Raw genomic sequence first — 26,385 nt, 5'->3', positions numbered from 1 at the left:
GTGCAGTAGTGCGAACCACCCGAGTGTCACCTGTGACTTTGCTCTCGAGTCTCCTCATGTCGCAGGCCCATTGAATATGTGTATCTATGTAATGTGTAAATGAAAGTGATTGCTCAGTGTACCTGCAATGTGTCTCTCCACCCTTGCCCCTCCCTTCACCATGCAGTAGTGCGAACCACCCGGGTGTCACCTGTGACTTTGCTCTCGAGTCTGCTCATGTCGCAGGCCCATTGAATATGAGTATCTATGTAATGTGTAAATGAAAGTGATTGCTCAGTGTACATGCAATGTGTCTCTCCACCCTTGCCCCTCCCTTCACCGTGCAGTAGTGCGAACCACCCGGGTGTCACCTGTGACTTTGCTCTCGAGTCTGCTCATGTCGCAGGCCCATTGAATATGTGTATCTATGTAATGTGTAAATGAAAGTGATTGCTCAGTGTACATGCAATGTGTCTCTCCACCCTTGCCCCTCCCTTCACCGTGCAGTAGTGCGAACCACCCGGGTGTCACCTGTGACTTTGCCCTCGAGTCTCCTCATGTCGCAGGCCCATTGAATATGTGTAGCTATGTATTGTGTAAATAAAAGTGATTGCTCAGTGTACATGCAATGTCTCTGTCCAACCTTGTTCATTTGCGCATTAAATTAAACCAAACAGTAATATAAATCATTTTTCAAAAAATATAGAATGTCTCCGTATTTATGGTTCTCTGGGGCTGCAAAGCACGCAGACAAAATGCAAAGATGGAGTGTAAATTTCAAGTCCTGTGAGATGGCCTTACACTGAATGTAGCTAACTAGGAATGTGTGCTCGTTCAAAGTGAAGGTCAGCTGCTTTGATTTTTTGCTCGGGTGCCGGAATGGCCCACGACTCAGTATAAGGTTCTATTGTTATTTGACCTTGACAGGCCGGACCATCCCGAAAGACTTCTTTTTGGGGGTGTGGTGCAATAACGTAAGAAACGATAATGAATAAAATTTCAGAAACAATAGCCATTTAATGTTCGTTCATTAGAGGAAATAACGTCGGCATAGAAGGAGTGGTATTTCGGGGCTGCCCTACGCACAGACACAATGGAAAATGCAAATATAATGTAAGTAACTCTTTAGATGAGTTTATACCGCAATTTAATTACTATACAGTAACTTTAAAGACGGGTTAAGTTGTACTTGTTTGTTCAATGTGGCATATTGTTTTGTACCGCGCACTATCTTGAGGAGAACAATCTCCTTTTACGGAAGCACCTCAAAACCTTACTCTTTGCTTCTGCTTTCTCTCTCCCTCTCCCCTGCTGACGAAGTGGTCCACTGGCGCTCAGGCGGCTGTGAAAAAGGCGGAGGAGAGGGGGTGGGTTACTGGAAATGACGTATAATACCCAGTTGCACTGTCCTAGCTATGAAATAATTTCCCGACCTAATATATAAAATGAATAATTTTAATAAAGATCTGATGGTGAGACTAATTTCATTTTTTATGTTTTTAAAACAGGTACATCACTCATTATTGTGTGTGTCACGAGTACCAGACACCGGCAGATGGGTTTTTCAACCGCCAGTTGCTTCTCCGCGTGAACAACGTTACCACCCTGACCATTTTATGGGACGATCGCCAAGTACAAGTATGCCCTTACGCGGTACTAATGGCTAGATGCAACATACATACTGTTGTGGTGGCATAGTGCCTCGTTGTTGGAACAGCCATGCGATTATCAGTGCGACCGAAGAGCTTATTTTATCGTAAACCAACACCCTGTGTACTGCACACGAACATCGCTTGCCTCAAGACGAACTATTTTGGATCGAGAGCAAAGAAAAATGCAAATCGCTGAATATTCTCTAAACATTTGATGTCCAATAAATGTACTTTGCCAAATGTACAATCTTGCAGTTTGCTTTTAAACCACAGCTTCATATTCCGAATTGTGGCGCTGTATTGTGAGATGATCTAAGACCCTGTGTACAGCAAAGGAACATCGCGTGCCTCAAAACGAACTTTTTGGAACGTGAGCAAATAAAAATGAAAATCGCTGAATATTCTCTAAACATTTGATGTCAAATAAATGTACTTTACCAAATTTACAATCTTGCGGTTTGATTTAAAAGTACAGTTTCATATTCCGAATTGTGGCGCGCTGTGTTGTGAGCTGATCTGTGTTGATTTCCGGGTTCTGTGTGGAGTCGCGTAGAAGACGCCTGGGCGCGTTTGCCTACGCAGCACAGTCACGTCACGGATAGAGGCGGGGTATATGAATGTTTTGATAAAGTCTGTTTCAGGGGCGGGGGATTTGATTTAGTGCCGCAAAAGCAGGTGAGCCAGGGCGATGGGGGGAAATGATAGGATTATCAGAAAATGGCGGCTGATTTCGAGTGCGTTAATGGACGAAAAGTCGGGTAAGGTCCATAGGAAAGTTTTCTACCATCTACCGATTTATGCTTAAAAACACATGGCCGAACCGTAGGGACAATAAAAAAAAAGTCCCGGAACTATCCTTTAAACCCACCTCCCCGAGCTTAGGTATTTTGTTTGAACTTTCATGGCGATTCTGGAAAAATCTGCTGTGGGGTTGTAGAGGGCATTGTAGCAGGAGGGAGTGAATGTAGGAGAAGATAGTTGGAAATTAGACCAATTTTTTTGTACAAGGTTTTTTGTTGTTTTTTAAAATTAACTGTCAGGTAAAAGAAACCTAAAAACATGAGCAAAAAAGCCCTAAAAAAAGCTATTAGAAATGTTGCTATGTTCCACCCAGGCAGCCCCAGTTGCCTCAAAAGTTGTTGCATTCAGTGCTGTCGGCATCTAGCACTTCTCGCAGGTGAAAACACCACCTTCTGGAGACCTGCTTTGGTGTGGAGGGTCCAACGCTGGGGTGGCAGAGGTGACACGTCCATCATTGGCACCAGATGAAGTTGATGTCAGAGGACCAGCAGATGACACAGCTTGTGATGCTGTTTCTGCTTCCTCCTGTGGCGTTGCAGGTCCAGCAGTGGGTTGCAGGGCATTGCAAACCAGGTGGATTGCCTGTTTCCAGAACCTGCTCCTGAAACGTTCATCCACTTGCCCCCAGTAATAATGGATAAGGTGGTTGAGGAACGCTGTGGTGCCCAGGCTCTGCGCAGGAACCGTTGAAAATCCTGTCCTTCGGACTTCTCTGCAAAATGTGCACTGTCCCATCTCAATGTCTGACAATGGAGTGTCTTTAGGCACCTTAAAGTACTGACAGCGCAGGGAAGGTTTGAATCTTTGGTGGTGGTACTTCTTAGGTGCGGTTGGCTGCTCTACCCACTCAACGTCTTCAGGGACAGTGATGAGGTCAATCTCTTCATCACTGGAGTGTGCCTTGGGATGTTGTGTCTCCATCTCCAGAAAAAAAAAAAATAATAATAATAATAAACCGAAATTAAAAGAAAAAAGATTAATCCATAAAAAGGGAATACAAAAAACAAATATAAAATAAACAAACAGAAAACAATGTACAACAAATGGAAAACACAAAGGGAAAATGTTTGAATAGGAAATTGGGCCAATGGGCAAATTTGGTAAACAAAGCACTGTGTCTACCTGAATGTGTCTCCAAAACAATGAGGATATGTAAGGATTTCTGCAGTATACATATGTGGTTAGCTATCTGTGTTTCTATGAACCAATCAGCTTTTGAATGGCATACCATGCATGTGCCCTTAGGACAATCGGTTTGAAAAATGTTTGAACCTGTGAATCAGTAAAAGAAAATAATCTGTTTCTATGTCTTTATTGAGTTTTTTCCAGTAGAGTGCAATCCTCAATGGTTTTGTAGTGTTTATATTCTCTCTTCAAATAAGATATAAAGTTATTGAAAGATTAAGATGCAGTTTTTATTACATTCGGTGTAATCCTGGTTCTCGATCTGCATTGTTGTTGTGCAATGTACTGTTTCCCATCTCAGTTTCGTCTGAGTAATTTGTAACATTATGCATTCTCGATTCACATAGTGTCTTCATATCTTTCCTTTTTTGTTAAATCATGTTCTCAATAGTTAAATAGATAGATATTGTTCATAATTCTAGATCTCATTTCAGCATGCCCCTCTTCATTGTCCCAGTACTTTCGTAGTTTTCTATCTGAGTATTATTTTTGGGGCAAAAAAAATAATATTTATATGTAGTCATTAAAAGGAGTCCTGTGTTTATAATGTGTACAGTATGTTTGTGTACCAACTCAGTCTTCCTTATGACAGTCCCACTCTAATCATACCTTGCAATTCCTCATTACAATCCGCAACTACCCGACCTTAGGGTTCCTTGTCACAGTTCTTAACTACCCACCTCACTCTACTTGGTCACAGTACCCAACAACACAACTTTAGTCTTTCTCACCTCACCTTGCTCTTCTTCGTCACAGTACACCATTACTAATCCCATCTTGTCTGGTGGACACAAAAAAACATGAAATACTTGATAAACCTGATGTTGTGTAGCTCAAGAACAGATATCAACTACAAATTATATGACATCAAGTAGGTTATCAGAAAAGAAGACCTTTGTACAGAGACAGGGTCTTCTGGTCTCTTAAAGTTCTGACAAGTGCAACGGGACCCCCCAAGGGCCAGTTTTTACAGTATCTGAAGCTAGTAAAAGTTGCAAAGTGAAAGTGGGTGGACTGGCCCGGAGAACCGGAGCCTATGGCGCTGCTGACATTGTTGTACGAGCTGGAGGATGGCTGGCGGACGGTGTCCCGGTTGTATTGATGTTTATTGAGTGCGGTGAGTGAGAGGCTGAGAGCGCAGTGGGAAGTGGATCTGAGCCGGAAGCTCGATGATACCCAATGGGATAATGTACTATTTTTTGTCAAAAGGGTCACCCGAAACGCAAGGTTTGGCCTGCTCCAGCTTAATTTACTCCATGGAACGAACATGACACCCAGCTGAGTTGACATATTCGATCCCAAGGTGCTCATTGTTTTTCCATTGTGTGGCATTGATGGTACAGACATCATGCACATGTTTTGGCAGTGTGTGCAGGTGTGCGATTTTTGGCTCCAGATAGAGACATCTTGCGTGAAGGCTGGGGTTACCCGATACCAGTGGGATCCGGCAGAATATTTGCCCGGCGCTTACTATAGGCCGGTCAAGTACATACCTGTGGTTACATTTATGGACTTAGTGGGTGTTTTAGCAAAAAGATGAATTGCAATGTCATGGAGGAACAAGGATGGGGGAGGCATTATATTGCTTATGGTACAATGATTTTAGGTCACAGAAAACAGCAAAGACCACTGTTTGGCATAGAGCCCTCAGGGATGGTAAGCAAGAACCCACTGAAAGTATTGAGGCATAGATCGCACTCATCCTCGCGATGTTCAGCCCAGCGGATTATAAACCCCCTGAACTCTTCCCCTGGGTCCTAATTACTTCAGATATATGATTCACTGGACTAAAAGAGAGACAATTGTATCGAGACCTGGGCCCTAAATAACTAAGTTGCTTCTATCTCTTTGGGGGTCTCCCAGAGAGAGAGAGGGTGTGCCAAAGACATACACCAGGCCCCTACCTTATAGCTGGATGGAATATTATGGGATGCCTTAGTTCCTTTATGTTGTTTTTCTTATTTTTTGTTTCCTGTTACATTTTGTTTGTTTTCTTCTATACTGATTGCTACAGTACATGCTTTGATGGCATTGTGATGTTATTTGTACAATGAGATGTCACATCACTAATAAACAGATTTTAAAATAAATCCGAAAAGAAAGTCGAATTATTGGTGGTGGGATATATAGCATAACAAAACCCTTGAAATTCCGTGAAAAAACGTTAGTTGAAATGACGTTAAGGTAAAATAATCTGATGCAACGAAACCCTTGAATTCTGTGAAAACAATTCAGTTGAAGTGATGTTAAGGTGCTGATTCAACACCACAATGCCCCTGAAATTCGGCAGGCACTAAAGCGGCTCCACCTGAACTAGGATGCCCCCATTACACGGCGAATAAGCACACTGATGACATCACAAATGTCATCACTGATATCAGATCTGACATCAACTATGGCATCATGAGTGACATCACTGGTACAGTATATCACGTGTGCAAGAAAGAGAGATGCAACGTTTGAAAGGCATGTTTCCCGAATCCCCGATCAGCACACAGCGAGTGCCCATGCTTGCAAGAAGTGCACAAAGAGGCAAGGGAATGCTCTCCCCGTAAGGACGACAGCAAGGGCTGTAGCTTGCGTGGTCAAAGACTGCCAAAGCCGTTCACGGTAGTAGGAGCTGGAAAACCGGAACTAACACCAGACCCAGGTAAAATGGAGTGTGTAAGGTGTGAATAGTGCATATCAAGGCTGGAGAAGTAGCCGTGAGCCTGAAAGCCTGAGACAATTGAACAGGCATTCGACCCAAGTAAAGCAGAGTGCAAGCAATTCAAACTCTGTCTATGAAGGCTGAGGAAGCAGTTTACAATATCCAAAAGTGAGAGAATTAAATGGACACACATCATGTGAACCAGAGAGTTGAATGCACACGTTTGCTTCAAATCATGTAGTAAGGAAGGACACAGACGTGGTGTGGGGATATACATCAATTGAGTCCATCCCACGGAGAGGGCAGGAGCCCTTCTCTGCAGCCGCAGCCTCACCGCAACTCCAGCAGTTACACAGCGAACTCAAACAGCTGATTGCTGTTACCACGCTTCATCTGCTCTCCCTTCGGTGTGAGGTGAGCTCATCACGGTGCCAAAAGGCACTTTTCATTTAATTCATCACTTTTGCCTTGACCCCCCACGGCACCCACCCCACCGTAACAAGGAGCATCACCTTATTTAGCGTATTTTGCCTGCCAAGCCTGATTCAGCCTGATTCCAAAATGACGGGCGCCCTGACCGAGGCAATCAACGTTGCCCAGCAACCGAGGTGCATTTGGTAAGCACCAATCTGCCGGCTGGCGGAAGACGCTGGCTGCGGCCCTTCCAGAGAAAGCCCACAGGAAAAGGCCCTGTTTTGCGCCTGTTGTGCGCATGGATGTGCAGTAGCCTAGCCCTGTAGGTCGACAGGTACGCCTCCTCTGACCCTACAAACTATACCCACAGCTCAGAACCTCTCCCGGCACCAGGCGACTGAACGCTGCCCATCTAGCTGTAATATCTACGTGTTCTCTGCCCCAGCTTTGCTGCCCTGCATACCTCTAATAACTGCATTGGCATCAGTAGTTGCGGTCTCTTACGGGAGCCCCCCAATAAATCAACACCAAAACACGGTAAATCCAGTCCTTCCCCCATAAGTGTTTGACTGTTTCCTCAGGCGCCCGCTCTCTGGATATATGCTATACCTATGAGCAATCACCTGACTTTGTAGTACCTTCAGACCTCCACAATTTGAACTACTTCAGCGCCGCTCTAGCGTCAGTCTGCAAATGTGCATGCATATTGCCCGTATTATATCAAATAGAGTCGCCATTGTTATGACATCACTGCCTGCAGTACAGTACCTTCCACTACTCCCCACGATATCACGATCCCGCAGAGCGCACCTGTACCGCTTCACCTCACTGCAAGAACAGTCTGTTATGAAGTACTATACTTTGGAATAATCTATAATGCCTACATTGCCTTAAAGTATGACCAGCCAGTACATCCTACAATGTATATGCCATTACGAGTAGCATGTTCCAACAAATAATGCTAGAATGAACACCACTACCTACTGCCTAATTGCTATATACTGCCCACTGACCTACTAAGCTTCTCAATGCTATATTGTCTTAACGTGTTCCTTTATGCTTGCCACTCATGCATTTGATTAACATTAAGTATTCTGTCAGGCCTTATAAAAAATTGTTTACCTGACTCCCTGATTGTGTCCATAGACTAGCACACTCCCTTTTATGACGCTGATTTCAAACCTTGATAACTGTAAAAGCAATATATGTTACTACCTCCTAACACCACTGTGACACCTGCTGTCTGTTAACAAAGTGTAAAGAGATACCTATACTGTCACACTGCCTAGCAACATGGACGCCAGCACGTCCCTGACCCTCAACTCTAGTGTATGCTGAAACCTGTCTACATGTCAACCACACATACACCCGATAGATCCTGGTTTAACATGCACTCGCTTACCACTACCCTCTACCATATTAGCTTACTATTAGCGCTCAACTTGATAGAATGCTTCAACCCCCTGAGATTACATACAAGACCCATTGACCTTGGCTCCTATGACATTTAATTGTTCTCAACATACTATGCATCCTAGCAACCAGTTCAGGCCCAGCATTCCTTGCACTGTAGAAACTAGAAATTTGAGACTACGAGCGCGCCTTAGTAAACTGTACGAACCACTCGCTAGATCCCTACCCCCACTTAACATCAAAACCAACCTCCACATCACACAGAAAACCTTAAGTGGTATGCCTAACCCTATTAACCTTATCCATCAGACCACCTCCAAACAACACTCATTGAACAAATCTAACAAATTAGACCCCTCAACACCACCTTCCACCAATATAACACTAACCATTCCTCTCAAAGCAGCACTAATAAATGTGAGATCCTTGGTGGCACATGCCACAGACATTGCTGACCTATTATTGGCTAACAACCTCGACCTCTTAGCCATTACTGAGTCTTGGCTACATGATGCAGCAGGACCCTTGGTCTCAGTAGCTGTTCCGGATGGCTACACCATAATCCGACAGGATAGAGATAAATCACGAGGCGGAGGAGTCGCCATCATCTGCAAATCTAGCCTCTCTATGAGACTTGCTCCTGGCCAAAACACCCCCTCCTGTGAAATCCTCACTCCAAAACTCCCTCTAGTTAACTCCCAGACATTAACTATTCACCTTATCTATAGGCCCCCCGGCCCTATTGGAACTTTTGAGGAGGACATTCACTCACTTCTATCCAATAACCTGAAAACCACATCTCAGGTACTAGTTCTGTGAGATTTCAACATGGGCTTCAATGACCCTTTAGACACACATGCCTCTGCCATTGCTAACACCCTATCCGAATTAGGCCTATCCCATAAAATCATTGAACCTACCCACACTAAAGTGAGACCCCTCGACTGGGTCCTGGAGCATAATTGCACAGTAAATATTACCTCCATCACTCCCTATCTATGGACAGACCACTTTCTCGTGTCCTTTTCACTTCTCACTACCAGACCACCCCTGCCAACTACTCCTACAGCCCCACCTTGTCTAACTAGAAACAAAAAATATATAACTAGGGAGAAAGTGATCCCAGCGATCATCCCTACCCTCAACCTGCTTGGAGACGACCTTGACCCAGGCTCACTTGTCAATGATTATAATAAAATCATGCTTACTACACTTGACACCATTGCTTCCAGTAAACTCAGACCTAGTAAGCCTGAAGCACATCTGAATAAATGGTTTTCGCCTCAACTCAAAGACCTCAGAAACCTAAAGAGGAGTTGTGAAAACACCTGCGACTACTCCCAACACCATCTAACAAAACGAAACTTACCCGAAATCTCATCCCAATACAAAAAGGAAATTATCCTTGCCAAACTCAATTCCTACAACAAACGTATCTCTAGTGCTAACTCTAGCACCAAAGAATTATTCTCCAACCTGAAGGAACTTGAATGCCTATTAGCACACCTGATATCTGCACCAAAGACAAAACATGGTGCACTGATATACAACAGGCCCTCTCCAACAAAATATCTACCCTTCAAAATAAAATATCCCAAAAAAAAACAATCCCTTAACCATCTTCCTCACAATATCACTCCAAGTGTCCCTGCGAAAGACCCACTGGCTAACCTGACTCCCCGATTTAATTTCAACAACATTTGTACCCTTGAGGCAGAGAAAGCAATTCTTTCCCTCAAGCCCTCTCACTGCCAGGAAGATCTCTGCCCTGCTCAGCTCATAAAAGACGCGGCTAGAGAGCTAGCCCCCTTCATAGCCCAACTCATCAATGCCTCATTCACATCTGGCACCATCCCATCCAACCTCAAACAATCCTGGTTGCTCCCGCTACTAAAGAAACAAACTCTAGAACCACTTATACCTACTAACTACCTCCCTATTACAACAGTCCCCTTTCTGCTTAAGATCCTGGATAAAGTTGCTTATCTTCAAATACAAAAATACTTGGAGCAACATAAAGTCCTTGGAGCACATCAATCAGGCTTCCGCCCTCAACATGGAACTGAGACTGCCCTTATCGACCTGAAGGCACAGGTAGACGAGTTGAGAGACAAGGGGAAATCAGCCTTACTCCTATAACTTGTCCTCTCAGCTGCATTCGACCTTGTGGATCACAAGGTCTTATGCAGACACCTGGATTCAGCTGCCCACTTCTCTAAAGATGCTATTACCTGGATTGAGTCCTTCTTAAGCGAGAGAACTATGAGGGTCTTCTCTCCCTCAGCAGCAGCAGACCCCATTCCCATCTCCTGTGGCGTGCCTCAGGGGTCCTGTGTCTCCCCCACCTTATACAACATATTTACCAAGTCCCTCTTTGGCGATTTGGACCTTCTTGGTATCACCTACACTAACTATGCAGATGATACCCAGATTCTCCTGACACTTTCTTGGGTCTTCGGAGAGTATTTGGCCTTGTTGAATAGGGTGTATCTCATCATCCAGGCATGGATGGCCACCCATGCTCTATGCCTGAATGATGACAAAACTGAGTTTATCATTCTCGGCACCCACACTAACCTGAACCCCAACTATTGAATGCATTATACATTGGGGCCAACAAATCTATTATCAAAAAAATCCAAATCCTGCAAAATAATGCATTAAGAGCTGCCCTTGGAGTGCCCAAAAGATCACATATATCGGCAAATAAGGTGCCAAAATAACTGGCTCTCTACTCTCAACAAAATTCAATTAAAAACAACCTCCCTGACTCACAAGGCATTGAACAACGCTGCCCCAGCTATCTCATGAACAGACTTCAAAGAAGAAGCTCCAACAGACCCACAAGACGTATCATTTCCAACTGCATCACAATCCCGAGATTCACACTCTCTAAGGTTGGTGGAAATAGCTTCCACGTCAAAGCTGCTCAACTGTGGAATTCCTTACCACATCACATTAGAGAAGATCAATCTTACCCTAAATTCATACTAAGCTACATCAACTGGCTTAAGTCGAAAGACATCTAATGTCCTTACATACAAATCTATCCAGTAGGACTACACTCTTGCATCATTGCAGCACCTCCAGTCTATTTGCCTGTACCCTACTGTATCCCAGTTGCTCCAACCTTGACTTTGTATCCTGCCTATAATGTAATGATTGTCTTTGCACACTCCCTTGCATTGCCCTTTCCTCTCTGTGTTCCTCAACTGCACTGTTGTTTGCCTGTATTGCTATTTCTGTAACATGTTAGCTAAGCTTTGCATTATCTGTAACTGCTGTGCCCTGATACCCCTGGGTCTGGTGTGCATTACAAATGAATAAACAAAACGAAACTAAACTAAACATATAGGATGTATTTAAGTTAATAAGGTATGGAGCCCCGCCAGCCTTCGACCTTCTCTCCATCTTCCTCCAACTGTCTCTGTTCTTCCCTGTTCTGCTCCTGTACCACCCAGCACATCAGCTGAGGGACAGCCGCGTGACACTGCTGGCAGGAGCCAAACTGCACATCACCTTCTCTTCACAGAGTTTCTTCTTCCAATCGGGCACTCAGAGTCTCTCTCTACACATAGGGCCTAATTACAGGTCGGGCGGTCCGGAATTAACAGTGGCGGTAAACCCGCCGCCACTGTTAATTCTGGACCGCCCGATCCCGAGTCCTGCAGGCGGGAGGTGATGTTCCCGCCAGGTCTGACCTGGCGGGTTTAACACCGCCCGCCTGCAGGCGGACGTAGAAACACCAGCACCATCACAAGATGGTGCCGGTGTTTCCACTTCCCCATTCCGATTGAGTCCTATACGACTCAATGGGAATGAGGATTTACCGAATTCCGCCTCTGGAATTCCCGGGACACCAGGGTCGTAATGCCCTGGTATTTCCGGGAGTTTACCGCCTTGATTACCGCCGGACTCGTAATGAGGCCCATACTCTGCAAGATGCTTGGGCCTCTGGTAGCATCCCCCCGACCTCCAACGGAAGGAACTCCCAGCTGTATGGCTAGGTAAGGAAAATTCGCCATCACAAAACCACAACATTCTCATCCTTGTACTCTCACCAGCTTTTATTTGCTCTCTCATTCCTCCCAATGACACTCTCTCCACTCTCCTCACAAGAGACACACTCTCCATATGCCATACTCTCCCGTCACCCAATTTGACTGCATGTTTAAAAACCTCTCTCACCTTGTTAGGCTTGGACCACCTACAACACCCATCTCTGAGGGTGGGGGGAAATGTGATTCTTACCATATCCCCTGCAGCAGGGAGAACATCATTCCTCCGCATACCAGTAGCATAACGTGCTCCTTTGTTCTTAATCTGACTGATTCCGACTGAAACTGAGGCTGCTGACACCAGGCCGAATGGCATCCATTTGTACTGAAATAGCCCCTCAGAAGTCATGAAGGCTGTTAAATCCTTGGACTCATTACGTAATCTCACTTGATGGTAGGCAGAAGTGAGATCCAAGGTCCAGAAGTATTTTGCAGGACCTATGGGCGATAGGATCTCTTGAATGTTGGGCAATGGGTGCCTCTCTGTCACTACACATTTATTGAGTTCTCTCATGTCCACACAGATCCTGAGCATTCCAGTACTTTTCCTTAACATGACTATGCCCATTCCGCTGCATCTATGCTCTCTATGATTAATGTCTTGATCCTCTAGTTTCTTCAGTTCTCGTTTGACTTCTTCTCTCATTGACAAAGGGATACTGCGTACATTCTGTGCAACCTGGCATTCAGTTGTCCTTCATTTTTATCTTATGTACAAATCCACGTAAACAGCCTATCTTATCTTGGAATATTTCATCTGTTACTTTCTCTCCATTGTTAGCATTTTCAATGGCCAGCACCGCCTCTTCTGCATTGGGATCTAGTTTCACTTTAAGCTTTCTTTGGTGGGTCCAACTCAATAAGGCAGTTGTGCCTTTACGTAGACTTTCACTTTGGCTTCTCTACCTTTGAATTTGAGAGTGGCCCAGAACCACCCAAATAACTCAATTCTCGCTCCTCCATATGCTATGGGATTAATATCAACCTCATTTAGGTAATCATATCCTAGACTTTCTCATTCGTTCTAACGCAGGAGAGTATATTTGGCACTTGAATCAATCATCATGGACATTAAAACACCATCAACAAATACTGCAGCTTTTGGACTATCTATTTTGTCTTCATCTACTACCATCAATATGCATTCATCGCCCTCTTCTTCACTGTGGTCGCTACCGATCCAATTGGTAGAAGCTCTCCTGCTTCTGCAACACCTTGCAAGGTGACCTTTGACCGTACATATTCGACAAATGATTTTCAGGGTAGGAAATTCTGGGTTGTCTGCCCAATAGTCTGCGCTATCACACCTGCAACATCTCCTTGGGCTGATCTGTCTTGGGCTGCCTCTTCTCCTTGTGCGAAAAGGTCATTCTACCTCTTTTGTCATCTTTCCATGTAGATTTCTGCATTCTCTCTCTCCTGTCTTCTTCTTCATGTATGCATTCTCGTTAACAGTCGAGATAGCATCATTCACTTTGGGTATGGTTGCCAGTTGCGGTACAACCTATGCCTTTAAATTTGTGTCGTTTATTCTGTTTTCGAGGACTTCAACACATTTTTCTGTGTGCTCCACCTCTTTGGCTACTCTCACGACCGTATCTGATGGATGGGGTCATCTTCCGACCAAAGTTTTTTCCTGACTTTTGCACTGTTGCACTGCAGCATGAATTGATATCTGAGGCGTTTGTCCAGATGGTTATTAAAATTGCATGTCTGCCCCACTTCTTCAGGCTTGTAATGTATTGTTCCACACTTTCGCCTTCTTGTATTCTTTCCCAAATTTGTAATGTTCTATTATTGTGCTTAAATTCCTTTTGTAGTGTTTACTCGTCTTTTTGATTGCTTTTTTCGTATTCATTTAGATCTTCACACTCATTTTCTGGAAAATCTGGCAAGCCCTCAAATTCCTCCTGTCCTGCAGTGCCCAGGCAATGCCATAAAAGAGATTTCCTTCTGTCAAAGCTGTAGTTGATGAAAAAAATAGCAGAAGCGGGCACCACTTTCCTTTTACTATATATACTTTTTAGTTTTATACCAAAGTGCTGAGTTTGGTTGTAGGTGGTCCCACATATTACACTGGCATAATGTTCAAATGACTTTATCATCTCTTCCAGGGTATTGTGGGTTCGCCTGTTTCTGGCAGGTAGAATGCCGGTAGGGGAACACTACCGAACGCCATTGTCATGGTGAGAGATGGTGCAGGTGGATCACAAGAAAGGTGATTGCGTGGTGATGCAGTGATAAGTAGTTGTATTTGTAGTCACAGTATGATTAATATATTGAGGCTGGCTGGTAGAATGCTGGTTGATGAACAGGATTGTAGTCCAATGATCTGTATTGCCCCAGTATGTAATGATAAAGAATCTTTATGCTGGCTGGTGAGATAATTATTGGGCGGGCGTAGTAGCTGTTCCACTGCTCTCTAGTCCATTGCCCGTATTTGCAGAGTAATACAGTAATTAATCCTGAGCTCTGCAGCGTGCCAGAGCTCGGGCCATCTCCGTCCAAAGAGGGAGAGGTCGCACTGCGGCTCGCTCAATTAAAATGCTTTAATGAGCACTGGGGGACGAACATTTTCGCTTACAGTTCTGCTCACTGTTGCCAGCATATGATGAAGCACTAACAGAGGTGGCTGCTGGGCTCAGAAGGTTCTGGACCCTTTGTCGCCATATTGATAGTAAGGATATACATATAGGATTTATTTAAGTTAATAAGGTATGGAGCCCCGCCAGCCTTCGACCATCTCTCAGTTTTCGTCCAACCGCCTCCGCTCTTCCCCGTTCTTCTCCTGGAACACCCAGCAGGTCAGCTGAGGGATAGCCGTGTGACACTGCTGGCAGGAGCCACACTGCACATCACCTTCTCTTCAGAGTTTCTTCTTCCAATCGGGCACACAGAGTCTCTCAGAGTCTCTCTCTCTCTACACACTCTGCAAGATGCTTGGGCCTCTGGTAGCATCCCTCCGACCTCAAACGGAAGGAACACCCAGCTGTGTCGCTAGGTGAGGAAAAGGGATATCCACGTGACACTGCTGGCAGTGTCCACACTACACATCAAGGCTGGGGAAGCCAACAAAAGCATAAGAATCATTGGATTGAAAACCAATAATCAAGACTTTGGGGAGTTCCAGTGCCACAAAGGTGAAATACTGGAAAATATATATATATTATTCCTAGAAATTCCTAGAAATATTTTACTGCTGGGAGGAACTGAAGAGATCCTGGAGGGCTTTAACCAGTGGTATACATTGGAGCTATATAGAGAAAAAAGGAATGTGTCATCTCCCAGAGAGGGGGAAGGGAGAACTGTCTAGAAGAGCTTTATCATTTTAAATCGACAAACTACACACAAGGACTGTGCACTGTGTAATGACTTTTGAATGGAACTGTGAGACTGAAAATAAGTCTTCTTAAAACCGGCCCAGGCAGAAGCCCATGCCAAGGCTGTGTGCAAACATCCTTCTCTTTTTAGTTAGGTTTTTTAAAGTGGTAGGACCAGTTAGTGAGTAGGAATTTGGGCCAAGAACTCTTTAGTTTGTGCCATGCGGAGAACCCTGTGTTTTTGTTTTAGAAGGCAGGGAATCTCCCTCAGGGCCAGTTAGGCATTTTTCTTTTATTTTGAATAAATCATTATATATCATGACCCATGGTAGTCCAAGTCATTCTTCTGGTTGGCCACAACGGTTAGACTTGAAACAATCAAATAGCTGGATGACAGATCACCAACAGTACACATTAGGATTGTGCATCATTTTCAAGCTGCCTGTGCTCACAATTTATGCCAGAATTGCCATGCACAGGTTCATCATGCTTGTGTCCACAAAAAATGCCAGAATTTCAACACTTCTTCATGCTTCCCGTGGCCACATATATGTCAGCATTGCCTCTGTAAAATAATTCCTTAATAGTATCCAAACTCTATGCCAGGACTGCCACTACGAAGCACATCCATCCTCGTGATGCCTTTGATCAGAATATATCTGAGCATTGTCCTCCAAAATACTTTCTAATGCTGCCTTCAGCCATATATCTATGCTCCTGAAACTCTTTCCCAATGGTGGCCACATCATCTTCCGGCCAGGCAGCAAGCACTGTAGAGCACATTATGGTGCCACAGTGGTCTTCCGGCCAGGCAGCAAGCACTGTAGAGCACATTATGGTGCCACAGTGGTCTTCCACCAAACACGCCCACACATGTCACTCCCCCAGACACATACTCCCAGATACAGACCTGGAACAGACTCACCCATGCCTGCACACACACGCTCATTCAAGTTCTAGAACACACACGTTATACACTGAAACACTTTTTTTTTAATGTGTTGTCCATAAATTACCCTTTTGAAACTTACTATGATGCTTTTGTCCTCTCATAACCCTACCGTTCTGACTCCTCTCTATAGTACTAGCACAATCTACTAAGTCCTCCCTGATACAAGCTGTTCAATCCAGCTCCTGCCTTCTGCCCCTCTGCTATGCACGCTTTCACTCAGCTCCTGACTTCCAGCTTCAAATGTGATGCACGCATTGCCCACTGTGCATGATGGAAGAGTCACGTGTTTTCTTTATGGGCGGAGACAACCTAAGCAGCATGCTCACTCCCCTCAAAGTTTAATTCTCGCCTCCTAAAAATGCCTTGCCTAGTGGACTGCAGCGGTGGCACACCGGGATGTGGGACTATGGCCTGAGGGACTGGTCACCGCCCACAGGCACACCACTGGCCCGGAAGCCACGCTTGGGTTGAAAGAAGAAATGGAGCCACTCAGGCTGAAGAAATTAACCCTGTGCGTGATGTCAAAGTATGGTGGCATCCTTAAACCCAATATTATAGAATTCCAAAAGCCTGGGAAAATAGAGACTAAGCATAGCAGGAAGAGGTACACTCAGGAGAATGGCATTGCGCGTAGGCTATCTTGATTGCGCCCCATTTTCTGCAATCATATATTGATATTGATATTTTATTTATATCGCTCTCAAGGCAAGGGAGGGGAACAGGGGAGAACAAAACAACGATCTTACTAGGCCCCCTGACATTGGGAATGCGCAAGTGCATGTAAGAAACAGAAGCATCTTAAAAGTAAAAGGTTGTCTCTTTTGGTGATGCCAAAATGTTATTACGAGGGCTTTTGCAGTAACATTACAGAAACAAAAATGTGTTGGATAAGGCATAAGCATATAGCAAGACAGTTTGACATCTAGCCATGTCAAACTGAACGCACCAAGCCATGCAAAACTAATTGCAACTAGCCATATTGAATAGAGTGTGCCTAACCCTGCTTAGTCAACTGCACCTGTCCCCACTCAGTCAATCAGACCTAACCCCACTGAATCAACTGGGTTTCCCAACCCTACTAAGTGTGACCAATTGCCCTTAACCCCTAATCTACCTAATGCACCTCCCAGCCCTCCAGAATCACACCTCCTGCCTAACCCTGCTAAGCATGACCATTTGCTCTTGGCCCCCGCTCAAGCAAATGTGCAGCCCAGACCCGGCAGATGGGACAAACAACATACTACGGCATCTGAGCCCAGGTTTATACCCTGCCTCACCGACATCACTCCAATGCTTAGCAATCCTACTGAGCCAAATGATGCACTAAGCTGTACTATTCTCTCCCCAGCACACAACACCCCAAAAGACATTTAGATTACCACCATCAATGAAACTACTATCAAGGGCGGCATCATCAACGCTAGATCACTTCTAGCACTCGCCCTTGACATATCGGACCTCATAACCACGAACCAACTTGACCTCCTAGCGGTCACAGAAACCTGGCTGCACGCCACAGCAGGCTCTGCACTATTGTTAGCCATACCTGAAGGATTCACAATATTCAGAAAAGATAGAACCTCCGCCAATGGAGGTCGCGATGCCCTGATCGCTAAATCTAACCTATACATCATAGAATCACCCAACCAAGCTTTCCCCTCTGGGGAACTTCTCTCAATCAAACTATCCTACCCTAACACTGCAACCACCACCATGCACATCATATACAGACCACCAGACCCACTACAATTCTTTGACGAGGATATAACCCTACTTCTCTCAAAAAACAATAAACCATCCACACGAATCATCATTCTAGGCGATTTCAACCTTGGCCTTTATGACAGCCTAGATCCTAATGCCACAACCATTCAAAACACAATGGCCGCTCTAGGACTTACTCAACGCATTGAACAAGCTACCCATGACAAAGGCTGCAACTTAGACTGGCTTGCCGACCTAAATGTGTCAACCAGCATTACAGCCAATTCCCCTTGCCCCTGGTCAGACCATAACATCATCACATTCCCTATCCCTAGCAAACCCAACCTAAAACTGCTCCACACTTAACCCCAGCTACCCTTGTAAGAAGCATGCGTCACATCAAACGCACAAACCCGCTCCCATTATTAGGCCCTATCACTGCAGGTACCTACCCACTGGCCAACCCATCAGCCATGGTAGATCTCTACAACACCATTATCCTCCAAGCCATCGACAAAATTGCCCCACTCAAACACTGCAATCCAAAACAGACAGCTCACCTGAACTCCTGGTTCACACCTGACTTCAAGAATCTTAGCTCTAATAAACGTGCTGCTGAATCGCTCTGGAAAGCCTCACCTCGAAAAATAACAGGGACCTATTTATCTCATCCGCCAAAGAATACAAACAAGCTATATTGCTAGCTAAAAACGCTGCGAACAGCGAGCGCATAGCAAATGCCAAATCTGGCAGTAAGGAACTATTCACCATCCTGAGGGAACTAGAGTCTCACACTAGCCCACCTTACAATTGCCAGAAAGACGAAACATGGTGTGCTAGCATACAGCATGCACTTCTGGACAAAATAGCAATGCTCCGAAACAAAATTGCTAACAAAAAAGACAAGGTAACTATGCCAGTCATAAACACTGACCCGCCAACTACTAGAAATCATATATCCCCCAATTCGAATTCAGGCCAGTCTCCACAACCGAGGTCATCAAAATCATCACCAGTTTAAAACCATCCAGATGTCAAGGCGACATATGCCCTGCCCCAGTCATCAAAAACTGTGTTAGAGAACTCTCCCCAGTTTTCACCTCTCTCATCAATAACTCCTTCTCACAAGGTACAGTCCCTAATGATTTGAAAGAAGCGTGGGTCCTCCCACTCCTAAAAAAAACATCCCTTACCCCAGCAACCCTACTAATTAGCGTCCCATTATGACAGTCGCCATCCTCCTGAAAATTCCTGACCGCGCCACCTACCTCCAGATACAGGAACATCTGGAAACTAGCAATCTCTTGGGCCTACGCCAATTGGACTTCAGACCTAGACACGGCACGGAAACTGCACTCCTCGACCTAAAAAACCAAATGGACACCATAATTAACAACGGAAACTTAGCCATATTACTCCTCCTAGACGTTTCTGCAGCATTTGACTTAAGAAATCACAAAATACTATGCCACCACCTGGACAGCGCGGCCCAATTCTCACCCAAAGCCATCGCATGGATAAAATCGTTCCTCTCTGAGCGCACTATGAGAGTTTTTTCCAACCTAGCTAACACCTCCCCTGCCCCTGTTCCTTGTGGGGTACCTCAAGGATCATGCATGTCACCAACGCTCTACAGTATATTTACCAAGCCGCTATTTGACCACCTTGATGAACGCAGTGTCCTATACAAACTATGCAACGATACGCAAATACTCATCCACCTAACCAGAGACTACGATTGAGACTCTTCCACCCTCAACAACATTTACCACATGATCCAATCCTGGATGGCCCACCATAAACTTTATCTAAACAAAGACAAAATGGAGCTACTTCTGGTCGGTACCCAAACACACCTCAAAAAACCTGACCCCAAATACAAACACTTCATAATTGATGGGAATACCATCACTGCCTCTAAAGAAGTTAAAACGTGTATTTGGACTCCTCCTTAACCTTCTTCAGACAAGTCAACTCTACAATCTCATCAGCAGCCTACACTGCCAAACTCATCAATGCTTGCAGACTCTACTTATCAGCAGAAAGTTGCCTAACCTTAGCAAAAGCCCTCATTCTGTCGAAACTCGACTATTGTAATATCCTCCTGGCTAACACAACGACTAGCAGTATCAAAAAACTACAGGTCACTCAAAACAACGCCTTACGGGCGGCCCTAAACATACCAAGAAGAGAACATATCTCTGAAATCAGATGCAAAGTGCACTGGCTACTGGTTCAGGACCGTATCAAATTCAAAACAATGGCAATCACCCACAAATGCCTCAATATAGCTCCCAATTATCTCACAAACCTGCTCATTCCAACACAAACCACCAAGCCCACCCGCTCCGCCTCAGTTCCTAAATTCAAAAGAACCAAGGCTGGGTATGCAGCTTCCCAGTTGTGGCAGCCAATGGCTAGAACGCCCTACCTCTAGACATCAGAGCCGACCCTTCCCACGCAGATTTCACAGAAAACTTAAGGCCTGGTTCTTCACATGCAATCTGTAGCCCTCCTTCAGTGAGAGTACTCGTCAAACATTGCCTCAATGCTTACAGTATCATCATTATACAATATTACTGCTTCTGTAAATACATCTGTTTACTACATCTGTAAATTACTTATGCGTATAAGACTCTACATTTAAATATTATTGATTATTACTGTATCTGTTTATACTTATGGGATCAATGTATCTGTAAATATCTCATGACTGCAAATATGTTTAATCTGATATATGTCAAGCCTATGTCTTCCATTGTTCCCTGTGGTAACTCTTGTATTGTGTATTACCTGCTCTCCAGCGCCCAGATCCCCACGGGTTTGGCGTGCTCTACAATTGTTAAATAAATAATTAAATAAATGAAAGGCCATAAAAAAGTGCTTTTTCTTATAATCTGTGTTGTTACTGTTGCAGGTATGTCTGTGACTATGCCTATTACTGCTCTCTGTATTATGGAAACGGGAAGGCAGCCCTCATACACGTGCCACCCGCAACAGAGTCCCTCACAGCAGAGAGTCTGGCAAAGGTCCTCCACAGAATCATCCGTGAGATGCTGGACCAGTGCAGAATCACAGACGCCAGCTGTACAGGCTCCAAAGCCTAATGGAAACAATGTCATGTTAGACCAGTACAAGTAAATAAAACGTGCTGTGAGAAATATATTGCACTGATGAGGGTCTCCTTGCAGGTAGAGCCAAAGCTGAACAGATGTTATTCAATAGGCGTGCTAGCTATGCACAAAAGACAGGTGCTAGTAAACCTCTCTAAATGAATGGTTCTGGTGGTCCAGAGTAAGAAACCTAGCTCATATGGCTTCTGAAGAATACCACCTGCATGGCGTCATATTTACGGATAATTGCTGGGGAAAAGCACTTGCTCCGCTCAGTCTGGCTAGGGCGCAATCTAATCCTAGGTATCTGTACCTTCCTTGGTTACCAATCCATTGATGTGGTTATGTGGATATACCAGGGCGAACCTTGAGTGATCACACTCTAGGGTGCCGAATTCCTGGGGTTTGAGGAGGTGGCACATTTACAAAAGATCCAGGGTGCGTTCCTGAAGCGCATCCTTCCTCTCCTCCGCCGCAGCCTTCTTAGTCCGCAATGAGAGTAATCCAGCAAATGCATTAGATGCGCTGAGCAATCCTTGCACACTATTCATTGACTGAGCAGGTCCTGACAGATATCTTGGCTTAGGATCAAGCCCTTGCAATTCTGCTGACTCATCATATTCCACATGTCTGATTTAGCTAACTTCCAGCAGGTCAAAGCTTGATGCTTCGGAATAGTAAATATGATTTTCTCAATGTGGGCCCTTTTATGTGGACCCGGGAGAGACAATGCTTCGCTTAGTTTTGTCCTAAACATGTTCTTCTTAGAAAGACAATTCTTATACCCATCCTAGAACCTTCATGCTTTTGAGCACGTAGACCTGCTTTGTTTTATCTTAAGTCGGCCACTGATTCACCAGTGTCCTGGGCAGTACCTAAAGGAGGCATTACGAACAATCAAAACATGTGGTAGAGAGGTTATGCAGATCAAGAGGCTGCCCTTAAACATTCAAAAAAATAACGGCTGCAATTGGGAGGATAGCTCAGGGGCAACGCGCTCCGTCTTGGAAGCAAGACGACACGGAGCAACACAGGTTTGATCCCCGGGTTCGCGCTTAGAAACCTCTGGGTGCAAACAATACATGTATTACCCAGGTATTGCTATTATTATCATCTAAGACTGTTGCGTGTATACCCAGACTGTTATTCTGGAAGATGGATTCTTTCAAAATTCTAATAAAAAGAGGATGATAAAAGAATTAGAAAATGTGTGGGCCACAATAGCATTGTCTTTACTCATCTACTGTTTAGGATAGTCTTTTAGCCTGGAGAATAGTCCCGAATAATCAGCCGCAGCGCATTTTAATGCTGCTTTCGTGCTCTACTAATGACCGCAGGTCGTACTAGTAGTGTCCCCTACCCTACTGTATGATGAAGGCCCAAACAGGCAATAGGAGGGGCATCAATAATTGAGAAATGTGCTCGTTGTGACTCTATTGCTTATAATGAATCGTTGTTTATCAGGTATTGTAGTTTAGAGATTATTTGGTAAACTTGCAGCTGCGTCATTATTGCTGCATTTATGACACTAAAATAATAGTAGGATCTTTGTGTGATGTCATTTATAGTGTTTGATGATGATAACCTTTCTTGTGCCCAAATAAAGAAATGGCGATGATGGTAGTGCACAGTGCGCCTCCGTCCACTAGTGCCAAGGTAAATGTTTACAAGTTTTCACTGTCATCTGAAATGTCCCCTGATACTAAGCAGTGGAGCAACTCGACGTTCAAAGAGCTTGTGTTTTCTGGTCGCACAATGGAGAGTCAGTAGCCACTACAGTGTAGTGTCATCAAGGTGGCCTAGTATGGAAGAAACAAGCAAGGGAACAGTTATCCAACAAGTAGGACATCCATTCATCTTCCAGCCAGGTGTTCACTGACACAGAACACGTGATCACATCAACTCAAGGTTCCATTCAGCAGAATACTCATGACATCAGACTTCCATCACACTCACCTCACTGGCGTAACAGGGGCCCCCGCACACCCCACATGTTCTGGAACGGGCCCCCACTTGGAGTAAAAAAAAAAATCTTTTTTTTTTCATTTTCTTTTTGAATTCACTCTGCATTTCTAAAGAAATGATTTATGTAACAGAAATCATTTCTTTATGAAGGCAGAGTGAATACAAAAAGCCTGGTGGCTACCCCCACCCCATGACATGAAGACCTAGGCTGGAGGCCTCCATGTCATTGGGTGGGGGAACCCTATGACTTCAAAAATAAAAAAAAGTCACTCTGCCTTCATAAAGACATTATTTCCGTTATGGTTCAGTCCTTAACGGAAATAATTTGTTTAGGAAGTCAGAGTGACTTCAAAAAGAAACAATGGGCTTTATTACGAGCATGGCAGTAGCCGTGCCTGTATGGCAGGCACGGCTACCGCCATGCTTGCTACCGGCACCGCCTCCCGCGATTGGGCAATACCGGCCCATTACGAGATGAATTAGCCGATAATTGCCCATTCCCGGGTGGCGGTATTTCCAGGCTCCCGATCCTCATTCTGCCCAACATGGTTGCGCGGGCACCGTTGATAACGGTGCCGGCGCAATTATGAGTTATGCTTGCGGGTGCCGCACCGCCCGCCAGTTAAGACCTGGCGGGATGTCGGGAACCCGCAAACAGAACTCGTAATGCGGCGGGATGGTATGAACAGTGCCGGTGCCTTACCGATACCATTCATACCGTCACCGCCAGGTTCCTAATGAGGCCCAATGTATTTTTGAAGTATTATGGCTCCCCTCAACCCATGGCTTGTCCGGGTGTAAGTGTATGGTGAAAGAGTGCACACAAATGTATGGGTGGCTGGGTGTGCATGTGTGCGTGTACGGTGAAAGGATGCACAATTAAATGTATGGGTGGCTGCTTGGGTGTGCCTGTATGGTGAAAGTGTCCACACTTAAATGTATAGGTGACTGTCTGTGTGAGGGTATGGTGAAAGGGTGCACACAAATGTATGGGTGGCTGGGTTTGCGTGTATGGTGAAAGGATGCACACTTAATGTATGGGTGGCTGCCTGGGTGTGCCTGTATGGTGAAAGGGTGCACACTTAAATGTATGGGTGGCTGCTGGGTGTGCCTGTATGGTGAAAGAGTGCACTCTTAAATATATGGATGGCTGGGTGTGCGTGTGTAAATATGGTGAATGGTGTGTGTGCTTGTGTTCAGGGGCGCAACAAAACCTACATTTTAGGGGGGCTAACTTTTCAAATGTTGGGAAAGGTGCTAACGTCATGTGTGTTGGGGAGGAGCAAACTTATTTGCGTGGGGGCATTTTAATGAGACTATTCTAGCGCAGCTTCAATGTTACAAGCAGTTAACTCTCTCCTTTATGTCTGAAAACACCCACTTATGGGCTGCTGTGAGAAAGACTGGTCTCCTGTTTCCGCTCTACCCTTTCAATCACTCCCATTCCATGCAGTACTAAACCCACATCACAATTTCAGTTACTTAAAGAATTTGGCATTTGAATGCAGGTACAAACAGTGAAATGCTGTACATTAGTAATTGCTGGCCCGGGCCCTTGTTAACGGCAAAACCCAGGTGCAGTTTAACATCTGTGTCCTTTTCTGTCTGGCAACTGCTCTGTAGGTCAGCCAGGTCAAGTCAACATAGCCCAGGTCAAGTCAACATACCCCACAATTTCAGTGGGGGGGAGTGCTGCAGCCCAGTCAGCACAATGGTGTTGCACCACTACTTGTGTTTAATGCCTTGATTAATTATTGGTAATCTTCATTACACCTAGCCCTATTCTTCCTCATCCCAGTACTTGTGTATGAGGCAGTACTTGTGTATGAGGCACTATACCTCATACACAAGTACTGGGATAAGGTAGAGGTACATGAAGGTAATGCCTGACTTAGCTACCTGTAATCTTCATTACTCCTTGTCCCACTCTTCCTCCAGTACTTACCAGTGAGGCAAGGAGCCTCATACGTAAGCACTGGGACAAGGAAGAGGGACTGAGGTAATTCTGGGCCAATTAGCTGATTTTGGAGGTTATGGTAGGGGATGGGAGGGAGAAGGGATGTGTGAGGGGGGGTTGGGGTTGTGCAATAAATCATAATGGTCGTCCATGTCCATGCTAAGCAGGCATGATATGTGGTATTAGTGGCTAGAGAAGCATTTTGGTGCAGCCAGTCTAGTCATTCCTCAGTTTGGTATGACTTTTTTTTAACTGGGCATTTCTGATAAAGCAGTCCTGCTAAGTGTAATTACCTGGTTAGACTGGCATTTGGGTTCTGCCAGTCTAGCTGTTTCTTACTGCGGCACTGTATATTTTTCTGGGCATCTGTGATAAAATGATATGTTATGATATGAAAAGTCATATATAACGCACCTGTACACAAGTGTTTTTAGGCACGACAAGACAAGAGAAGGAAAACTGAGGGCGGACAAGACAAATTATCTTACTAAACCTTGTGTCATTCAGATCGTGCAAATGCGAGAACGAGAAGTGCAAGGGGAAAGGGAGGGGGGAAGTCAAGGGAGAGGGGAGGGGAAAACAGGGCAGCAATGCTCTGAGTAAGTGCCGCCAGGGCAGCTCCGCTCTGGGTAGTGCAAGGAGAACAAGGGACGGTAGGGTTACAATTACAGCCCCTAACTGCGTGATAGGCCTGGAGGCAGTGCAAGGGTGACTGATCAAGAAAGAGCCTGGACTCAGTGAGACAGAGGGTAGCCAAGCAACCAGTTGGTACAGCGGACAGGTAGGTCAGGTAGTTCAGCAGGGGAGGGAGAGAGAGAAAGCAGAGGAACTTTTTGAGCTGCTTCCGGAACTTCAGGTGGTCCGGCTCAAGTTTGGGAGGGTCAGGGAGGCCATTTCAGAGGGAGGCACCTGCACGAGAGAAGGATCTACCCCCCCACTCTCTGCCTGGAGAAGCATATAACCCTTAGGGCTCTAGAAGGAAGGTATTTTGGAAGATAGCGTTGGATGTAGTGTGGATCCCAGCCCCAGAAAACCTTGTGGACAATGATAATGGTCTTGAACTTGATCCTTGCAGCCACCGAGAGCCAGTGGAGAGATTTCATGGCTGGAGAGATACAGTCCCTGGGCTTGAGGCCAAGGATAAGTCTTGCAGTCCTGTTCTGGATTAGTTGCAGAGGGTGGAGAGTAAAGGAAGGCAGATTGAGAAAGTGGCTGTTGCAGT

The 26,385-nt window shown here is 45.0% G+C and overlaps 1 protein-coding gene across 1 annotated transcript in view; it reads left to right on the top strand.

The window, feature by feature from the left end:
• The window catches only part of PGPEP1L (pyroglutamyl-peptidase I like), a 120,037-nt gene extending 98,746 nt beyond the window's left edge, over positions 1-21,291 (top strand). The window contains 1 exon segment of the mRNA XM_069625430.1: positions 21,046-21,291. Within this exon segment, the coding sequence (XP_069481531.1) occupies positions 21,046-21,235 (190 nt within the window). The 3' untranslated portion in view covers positions 21,236-21,291.
• The last annotated feature ends 5,094 nt before the right edge of the window (positions 21,292-26,385 follow it).

This window comes from Ambystoma mexicanum, chromosome 11 (assembly GCF_040938575.1).
Source record: "Ambystoma mexicanum isolate Mex_15411 chromosome 11, UKY_AmexF1_1, whole genome shotgun sequence".
NCBI classification, from domain to species: Eukaryota; Metazoa; Chordata; class Amphibia; order Caudata; family Ambystomatidae; genus Ambystoma; species Ambystoma mexicanum.
This window is presented reverse-complemented; position numbering and strand designations above follow the sequence as displayed.